The sequence below is a fragment of the Phoenix dactylifera genome, chromosome 3 (assembly GCF_051530095.1).
Source record: "Phoenix dactylifera cultivar Ajwa chromosome 3, Ajwa_hap1_PhDact_Kaust_v1.1, whole genome shotgun sequence".
In the NCBI taxonomy this organism is placed as follows: Eukaryota; Viridiplantae; Streptophyta; class Magnoliopsida; order Arecales; family Arecaceae; genus Phoenix; species Phoenix dactylifera.
Window position 1 is genome coordinate 5812316 of NC_143192.1, and position 19503 is coordinate 5831818.

General features: G+C 37.7%; 1 protein-coding gene across 1 annotated transcript; it reads right to left on the minus strand.

Annotated features, from left to right (window-relative positions):
* Positions 1-10709: 10709 nt before the first annotated feature.
* LOC103722599 (auxin-responsive protein SAUR50) lies at positions 10710-11821 on the minus strand. Its single transcript, XM_008813206.6, has one exon. The coding sequence runs from the start codon at positions 11318-11320 to the stop codon at positions 11009-11011; it is 312 nt and encodes a 103-aa protein (XP_008811428.1). The 5' UTR covers positions 11321-11821; the 3' UTR covers positions 10710-11008.
* Positions 11822-19503: the final 7682 nt, after the last annotated feature.

A 19503-nucleotide genomic window follows, 5' to 3' on the forward strand; every position in this document is an offset into this window, starting at 1 on the left:
TTTTAATTGATTGGGATATAAATATTGAAAAACTATAAGTAGAGGCTGCAGTTCAAATTTGAGCCTAATATGATATTATTTGATATAGTTTCAAAAAGAATCTAAATTTAGCTCAATTGAATTAGGCCTAGAATAATTAACTTGCTTGCAGAGGAAATTTGTCGAATTAACTATGAAATGGTCTGCTTAGACCCATAAATCGCTAAGTAGGATGAAAGGGAGGCTGAATTGAAGGTCAATTTGTAAAAAATTTAATCGGGATTAGCAAACCAGGCTGAACCGAGTGAGTTGAGCTTGCTGATTTAGGGAAAATTGATGGAATTTGTAGAAATTTCGCTCGACTGAGCTCAAAATCGATTAATTAGATATGAAATTAATTTGGAGAGTGGATGAATTAGTTGTTACATAAAACAAGATGGAAGAAATTTGTTCAAATATGTGATTTGGGGGGTCAAAATTAGGAAAATAAATCAATCAACAAAATTAGGTATCATGATTAGCTCAACCAAGGGTGTAACTAAATAATCGAACTTGGAATGAGTTAATCTTTTGACCAGTCTTAGGCTAAATAGAAGAGGGACAACAAGTTGCCATGCAACTAAATTGGTCCCTCTATTTTGGGTGGGTCCTATATTGGCTAATATCAAACATTCTAATGTTGGGCTCAGGTCAGGAGTGGGGAAAGGATGGCCGGCACCATTAATAACGTTACATATACGTGCATTTTAGGAGTAATGTTGATGAGCATACCAGATACAAGTATACAAAATAATCCATACATATCATGAAGATAATATGGTCTTCAGCTTATCTCCTGTCTCTCTCCAAATGTTTGGAGATTCCCAAGTAGTAGTCTTGTAGGTTTCTGTCATCATGTGATCTTCTCTCTGCAAACTCTACGTGAATGGAGGGGAACGCATGGGTGGGGTCTTTGCTCTGAAAAACGTTTCTTCTACGTAACAAGTTGGTTAGAGAGAGGGGGGCTGGGAGGCAACACTTGGCGTGGGAGTCCCTTAGTTTTAGGGTATTAGCTAGGGGGTTATTAGGAATAGAAAAAAAAACAGTAACTTGGACTTGGACTTTGACGTATCATCATCAATAGACCCTATTGGTGGATGATTTAACTATAGAAGACTTGATAACAACATGAGGATGGAAATATCCCAAGTTTGTCAAGAGAATTGATTGGAGAAAACCAATGATTAGGCTTATTTTTAGGATCATAAAGTGCCATTGCGTCATTTGTATGAATGCTACATTTTTTTTTTTGTGTGTGATAGAAGGCAGGAGCGGCCCAATGTCTTTGGAGGCCTAAGATCGTTTTATCTTTGAGGCTTTTTCTGCAGTGGGCCGGTCTAAGACGAACTTACAGATGGGCCTTTTTTCTTTTCTATTTTGTCTTTGAGGCCTTTTTTATGGTGGGCCTTCTTTGGGCCGAGGCCTTAGGCGACCGACTCAGTCGCCTAAGGGTTGGGCCGGCCCTGATAGAAGGGCACGGAAGCAACGAGCTACATAATAGGGAATAGTCGTATACTAAATACCCTTAGCCCGCGGGATTTAATCGCAAGTTAGTTATTCTAGCTGCTAAGAACTTCCGAGCTTGATGAGCTAGCACCTTCATGTAGTTAATTGTAGTTATATCATGCTTTGACCTGAGACCAACTACGTTACTTCATTGATTATTTTTATTTAATTATTTACTAACCAATTCAAAAATTAAGTAGGAACAATAATTTTGTTGATTTTAGAAATAGATTATGGTTAATCCACATAATAACTAAAGATGCACAAGGGTGGGGCCACGAGTTCCTATATTTGAAACTTGAAAGTGAATTAGAGGGACAATTCATTCTTTAGCTTTACTTACTTCTACAGGGACACCAAATTACAATATTTTATCTTTTGGACTTTTATCACATATAATATATTTCATTCAACCTATGTATATATATTAATCATAATATGGGAAAAAATTCCAACATTTTCTGAGATCAAGTTGAGCTATTTTTTTTGACTCGAGACTTGAGCTCCTCGTGATATTCATATTGAGTTGAGTTTTTTAAATTAGTCACGAGTGGATTGAGTTGAATTAACTCATTGTTTTAACCCAAAAAACTAACTTGTTTGAGAAATTGGACCAAATCAAAGTTGATGGCGTACTTCAAGAACATGAGTGCATTATTTCTTCAGTGGACGAAATCAAAGGGAAGATTCCCTTGTCGAGTTGTGTGCCAATTGCTTTTGCTGACCAATCTCTATTATATTGCGTGAGTGATCAAGTGGGAGTTCCTTTCAGCTTGTTGCACTTGGTATGGTCAAGATAGCAGGAGATTTCGCACTGCAACAAGGACACCCAAAGGACCACCTTCCTGTACCTGGCTCCGCATTCTTCCCCTTACTATACTCCCACAACCTACCATCATTAAAGGACTCCTGCGAAGCCATCACCTTCCGCATTATCCTAGGCCACTAGTACCTGATTTTATTTCACCATGCCAATGGTTTCCAGCTTTGAGTAACATGAAAGGGGACGAATAAAAAGAGACTGCCTATATATTTCCAACCAAGAGGGCATTTTCAAATCAACTGCTTCCAGTGAGGAATAGAGATGAAGTAGTGAGTTGTATTTTGCTGACAGGCTCATTCTAATTAATGTGTCAGTTGTAAGAATCCATGCAAATATGTATTTAGTCTCACATTAGTTATAATTTGCTGGATAGATCTTTAGTACTTATACAAGATTAAGAAAGCTAAATAATACCTTCCGATTAGATCATTTTGGATGAGATTTTAAGTTGTTGCAAATGGTATCAGAGCAGAGCCAGCTCATAACCTATGTGAACTAGGAGACACTGCAGCACGAATTTATTGGAGCTGACCACGAACTGCTCGTGATGCTTGTGATCAGATTTGAATGAATTTGAACACTTAGCGTGACGAGGACGTCAGGGCTTAAACGGAGAAGTAAGTGAGGACCTGTGCGAGCATGTGATTAGTTCCACATCAGTTATTCGCTAGATAGATTTTTGGGTACTTATACAAGATTAATAAATCCAGATAATATATTTCAGCTAGCTATTTTAGATGGGGTCTTGAGTTGTTACACCAGTGCAAACTAGCTTCTCAATATAATTTATGGGCTGTCTCCTCTTTGTTTTAGATCAATTGCAACTTGTTGGGTGCTCATGAGCGCCTCTCAAATATGAATCTTCCCACGTTTATGTCCTGCGGAGAAGTATAATTTATGCACATTTCAAGAGTTATTGGCTAATCTTCTGATGACTCAAGAAGGCTCCCTTCTGTGTTGCGAAACATCTACAGTAAATTTAGAAGGTGATTGAATTGCTAGGTTTATTGCACCTTGAGACAGGATATTATGTTCAGTTTATATCATCTAGTGTATTTTGAATTTGAAAAGAGTCTGACGAAAAAAATAAAGCTTTGAAATGTGGTTTGAACACATCAGCTGGAGCAATTCCAAGGAGGCTTCTTACATTATATTTGTGTAAACAATAAAGTTTACATAACAATAGTTATTTGGTTATGATACTGTTGCAGTGGTTGTCATAAACGGAATAAATAACAACAGTTATGTAACATTTGTAGTCTTCGCCTTAATGATTTCTTTGTAACATTCAAATCTTTATACCAGCAGGGAATTATTATCATTATTTTTTAATTTAGCAAAACTGTCACTTGCACTAATAATTCCCTTTATTTTTGTGACAGTAAATAATGGCCACTATGTTGGTCATAAGTTTACTCCCAAATAATCCCACTTCAAACAAATCTGTGCTTTTTTTTAAATGGTGCAATTGTAATAATGGTTAATAAATATTTTAGACATTAATGATTCTAGTAATCATAACAGACGTATAACGTTACGTGAACTTTGGAACAAACATGAAAAACATCACCAATTTATTTGTTACAAATGATCTTTGGGGAAAAAACCTCCTAGAAAAAATTAAAAGAAAATTAAATACATTACTAGTTATTGCTTACTTTCTTTAGCACTTTTGTGACACTTGCCAACTCTAAATATTTTTAAAAAAAGGTACAACGAACATGTAATGAAATATGTCTAAAATAATGGAATATTACTTCATGGATCCTAGGATCTATTTGGAATGAGTAGTGAATTTGGTTTTCTGTTGAACCACTAGGATTAAAATAATCTAGAAGGATTATCAGATTTCATGCGGATCAGTTAGGCCACCCCAGACAGATCAAAGTTAGATTCAGAAGTAAGATCCTTCACATTTTGTTGTTTATTTATTATGTCTTTTAATGTTTTTTTTTGTGAAATTAGGTAGCTCAACAATATCTATAATTTGGCAATAGTAGATAGGCATGGGGTTTAAAATAACCCTATTTGAGATCATTCAGAATTCAAAAATATCTGATGAAACTTGACATTATTTTTAGTTTAAGTTAAGCAAGAGGTATGCATTTTCTACTTTGCAAAAAATTGTTTAAGTGACATAATATGTAATTGGTGTGAGAGTCAACATCTAACTTTCTAGATAATTTCTGAATTTTTTTAATTTTTGAAAAATTCTATATCTTTAGCAAGAAGAGGAATTTGATTTATATTTGGAGAAAGATAGAAACTTTATACTATAGTTTATACATTGATTTTAGAAGAAAGTAAATAGGGTAAAAATTATGCTTTCAACATTCCCATAAGAATGAGTGGGTTTTACACTCTTCTTAAACCATGAAAAATTCCCATAAAATTCGGTTTTGTGCCCTTTAGCATCACTTTCGTTTTTCTTATATTTTCAGAAATAAAAATAAAAAATATTTTTCTAATTTATAAAAATATAAATATTCTTGATATAGTCCATTATTTTTAAAGATAAACAAATTGAAGTTAATAGGCATGGTAGTAGATACAATAAAGGTAGCAGAGATGGTGATATGTTGGTAGTAGGCCATATAGTAAAGATGGTGATAATGACTGCAATAATTTAGTGGAGGCAATTATCGCAGTGGTAATGATAGCATCAATAGTGGAGGAGGTAATAGTGATGTAGTAGAGATAGTGACAATAGTAGAGATAACGATGAGAGCGGCAACAGCAATAATTATAGTAAAGGCGATAGTAATGGTGGCGAGGATGGTGAGGGTGGTGCTGAGTGGTGGTAAAAGTCATGAGCTTTTGATTTTTGAAAATATTGAAAAAATATCTTACTTTTATTTTTTAAATAATAAAGAAAGTGATGTCTAAAAAATAGAAAATAAGTAATACCAAATACATCTTTAGTTTCTGTAATTTTATTTTAGAATAAAATAATAAAAAATAAAGGTGGTGCCAAAATAGGCCCTTAATCTTTGATTTTCCTTGTTTTGGTGTAAGATTTGAGTCAAGTTGACTTAGGAAAACTCTCTTTCTTTGATGAGACCACTAGATACATATTTTAATGCGAAATAAACCACTCCATCCCGATGCATTGCACCCAAAACTGATTTGATCTGATTTGATGTTCAGTAAGAATATACCCTAGGGCATTTGCTTGGCACAACTTAGGCAATGTTACCCTCATACAAGGAAATGGCCAACTAGCTTGACAGAGCGACTGCATTCAAACAAATAATTGACTTAACAGCGTACATTACTTCATCCTAATATCCCTGAACATGAACTCAAAACCATGGCTTCAAGCTTTGATTTGGGTAAGGCATGCATTATTTGCATACTGCTACATAAGGAGGGCAGTATTCATTAGCTCATCACTCCAATCATATGCTTTGGACGGATTGGACGCCTGCCTCGAGAGTATTACGAGATAAGTTATTTTTTATTTTTTTTTAAGACGTATTCATCATATTAAAATAGTATAAATTGCCTGCCTCAGCTTGAGGGAAAAAAAAAAAAAAAGAAGAGAAAGAGAACGGAAGGAGGACAGTGGAATAAACAAAATTCTCATGCACCGTAGGGTCCTCCACCTCCTTTTCGCCGTACTTCGGACCATCTTAGCCTGCATTTCTAGAAGCGAGCAGTGGCATAGATCCGCTAAATCTGCCTTGAATACGGAGGAAAAAACACCGCAAGTGGGCTAGATTTTCTACGGTGTTGAATAATCGTGGCACTTGCCTAGTGTCCTACGGTACCAATTGCAGACGACCGGCCAAATCTTAGGAAAAAGTGCAGCAAATCTTTCTTCAACTATGGAACATGGGTTGAAAAAGAGAGCTGCTTTACTCTCCAATCTTCGTGCTGTTCTCCCCGTGAGTCTTGTCCTTCATCAGAGGTCCCTTCTTCTTTAAAAAGCAAGCGGAAACCTCATTAAGTAATCCAAATAAAGCTGGTTGGCGGAGGTAGGCCAAGTTAGCAAGGCTCGTCCATGACGGAGGTCGGTGTGGACTAAATCACAATTGAATGCCGGGGAGGGAGGCACTTGAGATGGTCAGTTTAAAGAACATGGTTAAGCCTTCACTATAACCTGGGGGTTGTAGTGAGATGGCAGCGCCTACGGTCCTAACAGTGGTATCAGAGCCAGCGACACGGGTTCGATTCTCAGGATAAGCGATTAAAAAAAAAAAAAAACTCCCTTAGTGGGGGGGATTGTTGGCAGAGGCCTGTGCGGGCCAAGTTAAAGACCATGATTAAGCCTTCACCATCACCTGCGGGTTTTAGTGAAATGGCAGCGCCTACGGTCCTAACAAAGCTTCACTTCATGCCTCAATGGCACCAACAAGGATCAATTAACCAGGACTTTATATACGTATAATGATTGTTTAGATGCATGTTTTCTCCATCAATTTATGCAAACTTTGGGCAAAACTATAGAAAGTTGGATTACGATTGCGATTAAGATGTTTCTTGTGGAAAAAAAAAATAACACACTTGTGAAGAGAGAGAGAGAGAGAGAGAGAGAGAGAGAGAGAGAGAGAGAGAGAGAGAGAGAGATGAAACTATATGGAAACTCTAATTAAGGTATGTTAAAGAACTTGAACGGCTGAGAAGAGGCAATGCAGGCACATGAAGTGATAGCACATGGTCTGTTTGAGTGATGGGGCCATTTAAGCAATGACCAAAAGCAGAGTCAAAAATGCCTGCTACTGAACAAGCTCATGTTAAACAAACAAACCACAGGGAAAGAAGACTTTTCAGGTGCTACTTCGTATTGTTTATGCCACAGCTCCAGTAGGGCAAGAATGCAGCCGAAGGCATCGGATGCCTTATATAGGAACGCTTTTCTTTTCATATTCTCTTTCTAGTCTCGAGAAAAATGAAAGATGGGATCTATAGATGCTTGTTTTAAAATAGAGCATAATTCTCTGTGATGCACGATTTGCACTGCAAAATACCGTGCAGCACTCGGTGCCCTCTATTAGGAGATGGCCGCCATACATTGCTTGATATTATTGATAGCTGTTTCTTTTCTGATGGTAGTTATTGAGCACTGCACAGCCCTTTGCGGTGCAAACTGTGTATTGCATAGAATTCTAGATCTTTAAAATATTGTGAAGTTTCATCCATTTGGATTTCATCCATTTGTGATCTAAGGAAAATTAGTAGCATATGTAGCTAGACATACACACTGTTTTAGATGGGAAATCAAGTTTAGTGTTTGTTAGATATACTTTACGTCGAGAATGGTAGTCAAAATGGGCAAGAGTGCAAGCACATGACTATCTGCAAAGAATCAAAAATGCCTGCTACTGACAAGCTCATGTTAAACACACAAACCACAGAGAAGGAAGACTTTTCAGGTGATTCTTCGTATTGTTTATGCCACAGCTCCAATAGGGCAAGAATGCAGCCGAAGGCATTGGATGCCTTCTATAGGAAGGCTTTTTCTTTTCATATTCTCTTTCTAGTTGGAGAAAAATGAAAGATGAGATCTATAGATGCTTGTTTTAAAATAAAGCATAATCCTCTGTGATGCATGGTTTGCACTGCAAAATGCAGTGCAGCACTCGGTGCCCTCTATTAGGAGATGGCCGCCATACATTGCTTGCTATTATTGATAGCTGTTTCTTTTTTGCTGGTAGTCATTGAGCACTGCACAGCACTTTGCGGTGCAAACTACATACTGCAGAGAATTCTAAATTTTTAAAATATTGAGAAGTTTCATCCATTTGTGATCTAAGGAAAATTAGTGGCATATGTAGCTAGACGTACACACTGTTTTAGATGGGAAATCAAGTTTAGTGTTTCTTAGATATACTCTACGTAGAGAATGGTAGTCAAAATGGGCAAGAGTGCAAGCACATGACTATCTGCAAAGAATCAGATGTCAGCCATGATACGGGTTGTAAACCAGTGGTCACACCTCTCTAAATGAAGGGGGTTCCAGGTTGAAGATTTTATAGAGGTACAAGACCTATAAGTAATTTCATTTGGTGGGTCATCTGTCACTTGCCCTTTAAGGAGGAGCGATTAGACCTGTGTCTATGTTATTCTATTTGTGTGCAGGACAAAATATATAAATCCAACGCATCAAGTGCATATCCTGAGGATACATCATTTAGTACACATTCTTTTTGTTTTTTTCCCCTCCAAAATAAAGCTTAACACTTTTCACTCAGAAAATGGAAGAATGTTACTGAGTGTACATTGACCAACAGAAATCACAGGCAGATTACAGAAAAATACTGAATCGAGAAAAGATATAGCCTCAGTACTTGCGCATTGGAGTGGCATAAGAAATGAGACTACAATTTCTAGTTATATATAAAAGAGAGAGCACTTATTCGAACCCTGAGATTATTCTGACTCAGTTGGCTATCTAAGTTCTTCTCAGATTAATGTCTTCTTTACTAGGTTGTCACAATGTCTTGGAGTCCTAATACAAACAAAGAATTGGAGCCTTATCCGGATGCAATTATGTCAGACGCACTAGCCATTGGAGAAATGGCAGGGAAACGGCTATAAACTCCAACATGAGAGTGATGGCTGTTGAGAGCCTGAAATGCTATGCAAAGTGCTGTGGTGGCCATCACTATCTAGCTTGGAAAACAATGGTATTTTACTACAACACAAATATAATTTATTTGATCACTTGTTGACATGGCAGGAGGGGATTGGTGGGACTTACATGGGCATGAACCATTCATGAAACATCTATAACCGATGTGGGACTAAACACACGCCCACATAGGTCCTTATACACTCCTATTAAAGCTATAATATTCTCGTTAGGATAAAAGTTCAAATTCATTCAAATTTAATCACAAGCACCAGATAGGCCCGTGGTCAACCTTAATAGATCCACGCCGCAATATTCTCTAGTCCGTATAGACTATAGGCCAGATCCACTATGATGTCATTTTTAACAATTTAGGATCTCATTTAAAATGGCTAGCTGGAAGGTATTATTTGGATTCTTTGATTCTATATAAGTACCTAAAATCTATCCAATGAATAACTGATGTAGGACTAAATACATATTTACATTACTTTTTTACACTACCATAACAGGTCACATTGGAAAGATAATTGTAAAAGTGATGCTGTCTCGTAACATTTATTGCCAGAAAAGGACAATACTCAGACTTCATGCAAGGCTACCCTTCAACAAGGCAATGTGTGGCTGGCCATATTTGGAGCATCCATGGGCAATTCATGGGGTCTTCAGCTAATCGTATTGTGAGTACAGAGAAATGGTGGCCAGGTATCATATGGGGTGGCTTCCTACTCTGGGCTTTTGTTGCAGCTGTCCTGTTGTAACAGGAGGTATTATTCTTTTGGGTTTGAGGAAGCTTCATAAATTAATCCGAGGAAGGTGGGGCTGTCAGAAGAGCCTTGTGGTTGAGAGCAAAAGAGGCTCGAAAGTGCACTCTCAATAAAATTAGAGAGACAGAGAGAGACCCAGCAATCCCCAGCCTCAACAGAAGGAAAAGGAGCAGGGGCTGTAGTAAATAGAACTTTCACTAAATAAGTAAAAAAAGAAAAGCAGTGGTGTGTTCTTGTATCACCTATATGAAAAGTGTAAAGCGTTACTAATAAAATAATTGATGGCAGTAGAAGAGCAACCACTGGAGGCCTTTCCATGTGCATGGTTGGGAATTAGACAAAGTTTTCTTGTACATCTCTTGTTAAATGTTTAACATATTGCTTAAGAATAAAGGTGGATTGAATCAAAATGACACCATTCTCTCTCTAACAAAGGCTCATTAAATTTGGTTATTGCTTTAGCGAAACTTGTTACAGGAAGAACATTATGGTATATATTTTTCTATTTTCTTGTTACTTCGATGCCATTCTGCCAATTGGGCTCTCAAAGTCTGATTGTATTAAAACCTCAAAATAACTACCCAACCGTCCTGTGTCGCTACTCTGCCATCATAGCAGACCTCTGCTTTATCCAACCAAATAAGCTTACAAAGGTGCCCACACAGGACCTTAGGTTAATACCCATCAAGCAATCCATTCCGTTTGAAACTCAATGAACAAAAGATCAAGCCAAAGTGGTCCTCATGCCGTGCGTTTCTTACTCGCCGTACCTTCTTCTTGTCTGAACTTTTAAAAGGTGGTTCCGTGCCATCTTGGCTCATCTCTTCAGCTTTCTTTCTTCTTTTTTTTTTTTTTTTTTTTTGTGTGTGTGTGTGAGTCTGCTTTTTTTTTCTCTGTTTTTTTGAATCTTACTCTGTCTTCATTTAGTTATCTCAATTTTCATGCAGTGAACTCAGCAGCCATGGACTCAAATAAATAAAAAGAGAAAAAAAGAAGGAAAACATAAAGATGGGCAAAGAGGAGAAGAAAAGAGAGATATATCTCTCTTCATCCTTCACTAATTAGCTCTCACAGGGCGGCGCAAACCGCACGCCGCTCTGAGATGTACAAATCCAACCCATAGACAATCCCATGGGCTTTACGTCAGAATCACTACAATAAAAAAGAAGAAAGAAGAAGAGAGCAGAGAAGCCGGCAAAAAGAACAGAACAGGTGAGAGAGAAGCCGGCAAAAAAGAGGAACAGAGGGCAAGCCACACAGAGAGAGGTAGAGGTAGAGAGAGAGAGCTCCCTCCCTCCTTCCTCATCATCCCTGTCCTCTTCATCGTAGCATGGAGGTGAGGGACCGGAAGACGACCTCCTCGCAGGGGATGGTGAGGCCCATGTCGTGGTCGAAGCCGAACTCCTCCTCTGCTCGCCGGAGGAGGCTCTGGAACTCGGGGTGGGAGAGGTAAGAGATGGGAACAATGAACCGGCTCCGATTCTCCCCAACGTACACCGCGAAGTGGCCCTTCGGCACGTCCACCGGCAACCCTTCTTGCTCTCCTCCACTCCTCCCCAAGCTCGAGCACCTCTTCAGTATTTGCTTCAAAACAGCCGTTTGGGGGAGCTTGTTGGACTTCCTAATCGCCATTTCTTCTTTCCTTCCCTTCTCAGACTGCTACCAATTGCTTAGAAGTTGATAGAGACCAGGAAGCGTGCAAAAGAGAGGAAAGCTGAGATGGTTGGAAAGTAGAGGAGAGAATTTCCAGTGTGGTAGCTGGGTGGGAGAATTAAAAGAGGGGTGAGGGGGTATTTATAGGGGAGTTCGAGGGGAAGCAGGGCATGTGCTCGGGTTCGGTTGAGGAGGACAGGCCACGGGGGTGTCGGGGTGTGTGTGCGCTGGTGGAAAGGACATGCCCGGGTGACCCTCCAATCCCTCTGCCTTCCCTTCCCAAGGACAAACCTGGCCCCTCTTTCTCTGTATCCACCAAGATCTCCCTCCCTATAGTTTGTACACGCAGGTTTGTGCTTGTATTCCTTTGATTAAATCTTGTGGTGTGGGACTAAAGTTTGCAATATTTGATCTCTCCTCCCCAAGTTGGATATACGTGCGTTTTTAGTTCAGTTTTTTCATGTTTCCGCTTCCTACCAACTCTGCTTTTCCTCTTTGCCTGGCATGTTTGCTCCCTGACAAGTTAGTAAAAAAGTAGTTCACAAGCAATCCCACTATTGTCTCTCTCATCTGTTTTTGTTTTTTTGTTAGAAAAAAATTGTTCTGTGGATTTGGAATCCGGTCTTAGTGACAGGAAATGGAGCATGGATTTTAAATATCTATGCTTGGGGTTTGATGTTAATTTCTCTAGTACCGAGCCTCACCTTATCCCATTTAGTTTTAAATAATATTCTGTGATAAAAGATGCAGCAAAAGTTATCAATCTCCTACACCGATCACTCTCACCTTGTCTGCTCTGATGGTGCGTTGAACACGGTCTCCAAGCCTCTCTCCTTCTCTCTCTCAGATTTTGAAGCCTGGCCGTCGATCTCTGTCGCTTAAAAGTAAACCACGAAAGACACTAGGTGTGCTTCTTTACATGCAGTGCACGTATCACGGTCCATCTCTTGCACTCCCACAATCCAAGCCATCCAAAATGGTGTCTTCCCCCAAGAACAGCTCTCTCCGTGGCCTCACCACAAAGTCTATTTCCACATACAACTTTCACAGTTCTCGAGCAAGCAGTTACTCCGCCATGGCCCAAAGTCTTTATCTTTTACCCAAAGGTAGTTTTCTGTTGCTCCTTTTTCTTCTCTCCCATGCTTGTAGAGATGAGAGAGATGTTTACGTACTTGACAGTACCACCCTGGTGCGGTTTGGCCGTTTTCAATTCTCAAGCTTGTGACTCCTCTCTCTCTCTCTCTCTCTCTTCTATCCAAACACTTTCCCCACGGGACTGCAGGTTCTCTTGGACAACCTGACCGTAGGCACCGGGATCTCCTATCACTCCTTTGAAAGCTTTTCTTGTTGGTAACTCTATTGAATGCTTACAAGGTCCCACTTATTGATGCAACGAGAACAGTGGATCGACACTATTTTATATCCGAAGTGAGATCATACTGTGTTAACTCTGGTTGGGCAGCTTTGAAAAATCTCATTTTGCGTATCCTTGAGTTAAAGAAAAGGATTTGGCTTACTTTATTCTCCGGCAACATTCTCCATTATTAGGATGATATGCCATCAACTTCATTACTTCTGTACTTACTAAATGCCGCGTTGAGTTGTATTAGAAAAAAACAAATAAGTATACATGTGATACAGCCATGCCTATATGATGCTGTTCATCGTAGCATAATTTATTGTCCGCGATGGGTGCTCACTTTTATTTTTTTCTATATTTGTTTTAAATAAAAATAGGGCATAAGACTTTTTGGACCGGTCACATGAGTTAGCCATGTGACACCGCCGCATATTCTCTAAAATAATTATTAAAACAATAAACCATAAATATTATTTAAAAATTACTAATAAAGCTAACAATTACAGTATTATTTGCTTCTACAGAAACGTTTTTTTAAGAATCACGTAACAATCTGCATCACCTATAATATTTTTTTATTAGTGCAAACTTATAATATTTTTTTATTAGCATAACGATTCGTATTAGTTAGTAATATTTTTCATTATTAATATGATTCTATTGGCCTATATTATTTTTTTTATATGGAGTCTGTACATACAGTGTATATACCTTTGAGATGTGCCAAATGCGACGGAACAAAGAAATGAAATTACTTTTTTCTCTCTCTCTTCTTTTTTTATTTTTTTCCTTCTTCTGCAAATATTTTAACATACATATTTTGATGGGAGAAACTCTAAACTATTTCTAATTAAGATCAAGAAAGCCGAATCAAAGAATATCGCAGGCCCAAGTTCTCTTAATTATAGTCTATGAAAGCTAAACAACAAAATTTCTTGCCAAAACTCCCAAGCTAAACAGAACGATCTCTAGCCCTGGACAAAGATATAAGCTTTAACATTGGAAGGAAAACATTGGTCAGAGGAGTTTGTAAGATAAATCAGCCTGTAGGCTTATAAAAGGGCAATGTAATGGAGTAAGATCATAACCAGACAAGGCCAAGGGGAACCAAGCTGCCGCCAACCAGTATACGCACAACCAGACTAGCAAAACCTCTGCACTGTGAAACTCTTGGAAAGTAGAGCTAGAAATGACTCAAGTTTATGAAGTTCAGTGGCATAGAATTGAAATTAGAAATATCATACCAATGTGGGAACTACGTTTCCTGGATTTATTCTTTTGTGATGCAAGTCAGTTGCACTCTCAAAAATGAAAGCAATCTTTAATCAAACTATTTAGAAATCAATCATCTGTCGAAAAATAAACACAATAATATAAAGATATGAGTTCCATGAATGATAGAGTGAAGTGATCAAAATGCCCCGGAGCATAATTTATGGCCAAGGACTATAATGATGATATATGATAGAGGTGCTTAATTATTGCTCAAAAAAGAATTTGATATATCTGATGACTCGTGAAAATGATTTATAGTTTATGGAGATGTTTGACTCAATTTTATTAAATATTTAGATAATTTATCTTGTTTGAGTTGAGGGGCAAATTGGTACCTCAAGATATGTGCACAAATACTAAGATTTTTTTACTAATTGATTAGGGTTGTCCATTTCTAGAATTAACTATGTAGGTTATGTCAGTGTTAAAACCTCAAAAATGTTTGAAACAGGTTTACATTCAATTCAATTCAAAATAGCATTTAGTTTAGAATTTTACTCAAATTACGTTAAATGAAGCTGTGACCACCATAATCGATGGGTAATTTTGTTTGAGGTTTATGTTTGAGCTATTATAGTTGATCATCCTATGTAATTTGACTCAAGCTATCGGATATTGAATTAAAAACCAATGTCAATTAACTTTCAATTAACGTTTAACTCCATTCATGATTCATATAAATTCCCTCATTTAGTTTGAATCATTGTTTAGTCATGTTCTAGGTTCCTATTGGAGCCATCAAAATTCAAAAAAATTAACTAATTTTTGTTTAATTTTGATTAAAACTCTTTTTATCTAGTTTGGAACAATTTAAGGTGATTAGGCTGGGTCAGATGCAATTTTAGTTAAAGCGGTCTTCATTCTAAGTCCAGATTTATCACAGATGACGAAGTGCAAATCAGTGCATGTTTATTCTGCAATTGAATTGGTTAAACATTTTGGAGAGTTTCAAACCTTTAAAGCAAGCACAACCTTTCATGTGGAAAATGAGGTTTTTTTGAACTTTTTGCAATTGAATTACTACTCTACACTTGTTGTTTGCAAGGATATGTGCATTTGTGCATAGGCGAAGGTTCTAAATTTCTCAATGTTGCAATTGGATGACATTTTCACCTCTAGCTCAAAGAGATTCAAAAAAAGGCTAATGCAAGATTGTTGGATCAAGCGCTTACCACCATACCAAAAGCAGTTGCTGTTAGTAGAGGTGCAACTTTATTTTCTTAAGCCGAGGCTGATCACAGCAGGGCAACCCTCACGGCTATCAACGGCAGAGCAGAGCCTCATATTAAGCGATAGGTGGGCTGAAGGAGCTTCGCAATGCGCCCCCATAAGCGCATCGGCAAGCTGGGCTGTCAAGCACTGATGCCACCATATGGCCCCCATAAGCCACACGTGGCAGCGAACCCCTAGGGGGGAGGGCTTGGAAAAATCCCAACAATTCCCCCCTCCTCCCAAGCGATACCCTGAGAGTTCGAACCTGCAACCTCGTTCTGATACCACTTGTTGGATCAAGCGCTTATCACCATATCAAAAGTAATTGTTGTTAGTAGAGGCACAACTTTATTTCTTTAAGCCGAGGTTGACCACTGCAGGGCACCCCCCACGACTATCAACGGCAGAGCAGAGCCCTATACTAAGCGATAGTTGGGCAGGAGGGGCTTTGCAATGCGCCCCTATAAACGCATCGGCAGGCTGGGCTATCAAGCACCGATGCTACCATGTAGCCCCCATAAGCCATACGTAGCAATGAACCCCTAGGGGGGGCTTGGAAAAATCCCAACAAAGATGCACATGCATATCTTCGGTTCTTTGAACCAAGGCTGACAATTTAATTACTTGTTGTTATGGACTCTATAATCATAACTAGAGCCACTTTTGATTCTTTAAGTATTTCTTTAAAGTTTGCAGGTAAATTACAAGTTTGACTCTTCTCTTCAAAGGGAGCCTTCAATGGTGGTTGCAATTCCATGCTTGATCAAGTTATAGGATGTTGCTGCCGAACTTCAAAATTTTGTGCGTGCATATTTCTTCAGAGGCTAGCCACATAGCTGATGCCCCATATGCTATCATTTTTTTTTGGATAGAGTCATTTCCTTCTATGGTTCTATCATCAGCCTTGTTAATTCCATAGACTATTTGTTCGACATAATTAATACTTTGTAAAACTCTCCCTGTAATATATGTTCAAGGTTCTTTGCCCCCTTCTTAACAATGAAAAAAAGTTGCAAGTAAATAACCAAATTGGTAGCCTTACAATTTTTCAAGGTCTAAGATGTTTGCATTGGTTCTTCTTGCAATCTCATTGGTTCATCTTTTATGCTCATTGGACTTCAAATTTTTCTAGAGTTAGGAACCTAGCCCGAAATCCATTTCATTATAATTAACTTGGTCTACCTAAACCGGATGCCCATTTAAGATTTATTATTAGCCAAAGGCTATCTTATATTATCTATTCTGCCAAATTGAAAATTAAGTTACAATTTTTTATGCCTCAACCCATTTGGCCGGATATGTAATAAATGGCCACATATACATCAGATTTTTATCTCTTAAGACATGTAAGGCCTGCTAGAATTGCTTAATTTCATAAATAGATCCTCCATACAATAATAAATAAGCAGTGACAATTAGAACATCTCCACACTCTATCATAACAATATAAATAACCAAACGTTTTAGTGATTTGAAAGTCATCTAAGGCAAATACCCAAGAATTTCCATTAATACTGTCCTCAAGACTCTACCAGATAATACATAAACTTTGGTCTCTAATACACTGCTCAAATCCAATCCAGCTACTCCTTAGCATCTGAAAAAAGGACAAGAAAGTGAATTGTGAGCTAACTTTCTATTAAGTTACCTATCACCTCTAGTTGGATTAAGTATATAATACAAATAAATATCTAGGTAGATATATGGATCATTGTCGAATGTAGAAGAAAGAAAATTTACAAATTTCAAAGAGTTTTACATATGGCATGTAAATGTTTATCTACTTAACTTATTCATCTTTCAAAATACTAGTATAAAAATTATATTTAATGAGTCTTATTGAGAAAATCCTTTTTTATGAAATTTTTAATAAAAATATTTACAATTTCATCCTCTCTTATTTTTTTTGAGTATAGCCACAATAAACCCTATGATAAGGCCTAAAAGAAACTAGTTCCTAAATATATGAAGTGCCAGCAATCAGCCCCATTAGCTAAGCTCGAAAGAATCAAGAGCTAAATATATATTTGTTAGTAATCAACCTTACTCACTAGGCTCGAAAGAAACTAGTTTCTAAATACATGTTGCAAATGATCAAATAACTAGCTGGCTAGGCCTGAATCACAGTCAGAGTGGAGACTAATCACTAAATTCGTTCCAAAATCGGTTTCTCGGTCTTATAATGAACATATGGATTTCAATATCCATTAACTTCCAAATAGAATTTGACAACTCATTTTATACATTTCCATCATCTAGAATTACCCAACATATCTCTTTTGAAACATAAAAATCCAGCATCATGCTTAAGAAGAGTATGTCATGCTCGATCCATATTTTAAATTCTTTTCTTTATGTAGGTAAACATAATATTTAGTTTCAAACATAAATTTTTTCTAAATAATTTCCACAAATTTGATTACAAGGACTATTATTAGGCTATTCACCAAATACATGTTTAAAAACTAAACATTTAGTTATGACAACATCATTGAGTCAAGAGCAAGCTTCAAACATAAATTTCAAATCATATCATATCAAGTGCATGGTAAAACTGTTAGGGTGGTAGAGGTATTTACTGATCTAGATTGACAAGGTCCAAAAATCTCTTGACAAGGCTACACATGACCTAAACAAGATACCGTAATCATTAGGATTCCTTTAAAAATCTTGAAGATAACTCCTACAATTTAATCTTTCTTTCACTTTTAGGTATATGGAAGGTCCCATTGGGTTGTGAGACCCTCTTAAGACTCCACAACCTAAGATTCTTTCATATTAAGGGTGGTGGCCCTGCAAAATAGTGGCTCTAGCTTTGGGTGGTAGAGATCAAATCTCAACACACATCACCTAGCCTAGCTTAGCATCTAAAAGTCCTATGTTGATCCAAAGGTTTGAATTTTATGAATAAAAAATATTTAAGTATGAGCCTACTAATCGTATGCTTTTGGAGCACTTAAGGTTGTGTGTACGAGGCAAAAATAATCCCTAGATAATCAAATTGGTTGGAAAAGCAATAAACTCAAAGTGCCCAAGTTGGAGAAGATTTTATAAGTTTTATTAAAGTTTCGAAGTGGAGGAGTCGACCCCAAGACAAGTGGAGCCGACCCCTGAATGGCCACAGGCTTAGGCAGAATGCCAAGTTCTTGAATGGTTTTAGGAGTCGACCTCATCACCACACAATTCGACTTCGACAAATTGTAAAGACTGGCATATTTTTATGAGTCGACCCCAGTAACATATGAGTTGACCTAGAATAGTCTCAGGATGAAATAGAATGTAGTGAAAAATTATCGTTTCTCGAGTCAACCTAAGCAGCACAAAAGCTGACCCCTACTAATCACGAGTCGATTCTAGGATCAGCTGAGTCGATTCTAGAATGGTTTTAGGCAAAAGATAGAACACAGTGAAAAATAGTTCTTTCTTGAGTCGATTGAAGTCTTTCACGACTCATGCCTTCTACAAGTTGACCCTTATGTATCTGATAGTTCAAACAACTAGTTTTGTTATGAATGAAGAATGGAAATTTACTCCTCCATTGACTCTTTTCACCCTTCCAATAACTAGAAACTATTTTCCAACAACTCTTTGTGATATAAATGCTTTCAGAACAAATTGAAGGACCCAAGAAAAAGGGAATATCAAGTGCTATTAAGTGAAACGAGAGAGAACTCCAAGTATGCATCCCCATGCTCATGAGAGAAATTAATTGAGCATTCAAGTGAGACAGCCAAGCATTAAAGAAAGGCTTCCATTGCATTCAACTCATATTTTAATGGCTTTTCATTTTTCTCATTAATAAATCAACCTAGGTGACCGTTGGTTCCGGGATTTGAACCCATATCCACCCATTTGTTATCAGGTTGATTGGGAATCGACCCGACTTTAAAAAAAGATCCCATCTAAACCAATTTATGCTGAGTGAATTTGTATAGGATGGCAGGTATAGGTTAGAGTTTACCGTCCCTACATTTGAGGCAACTATCAAGGAGCATTAGAGTAGTTAAATTGCAACACTTTGTAGGGAACACTATAAGACAAGCAATACTTAGTTGAGCTCCATGAACAAAAATTCTCTAGTGCACACACCAGAGAAAATCGAAGCGATCTTCCATTTTTGTCATGTATCTTGTTTCATCAATCTTAAAGTAAAAGTCAAGTCTAAATCGGAAGAGACTCCTACTAGTAGAGTTCACCGCTCCATGACTTACAAAAAAGAAATATGTGAGCATTGTCTATGAGGCTGTCCACATGTATCCCTCTCTTATTATCCATCAAACTGCCCTTCCCTCTCCATCTTCCATGAGTTCCTTCT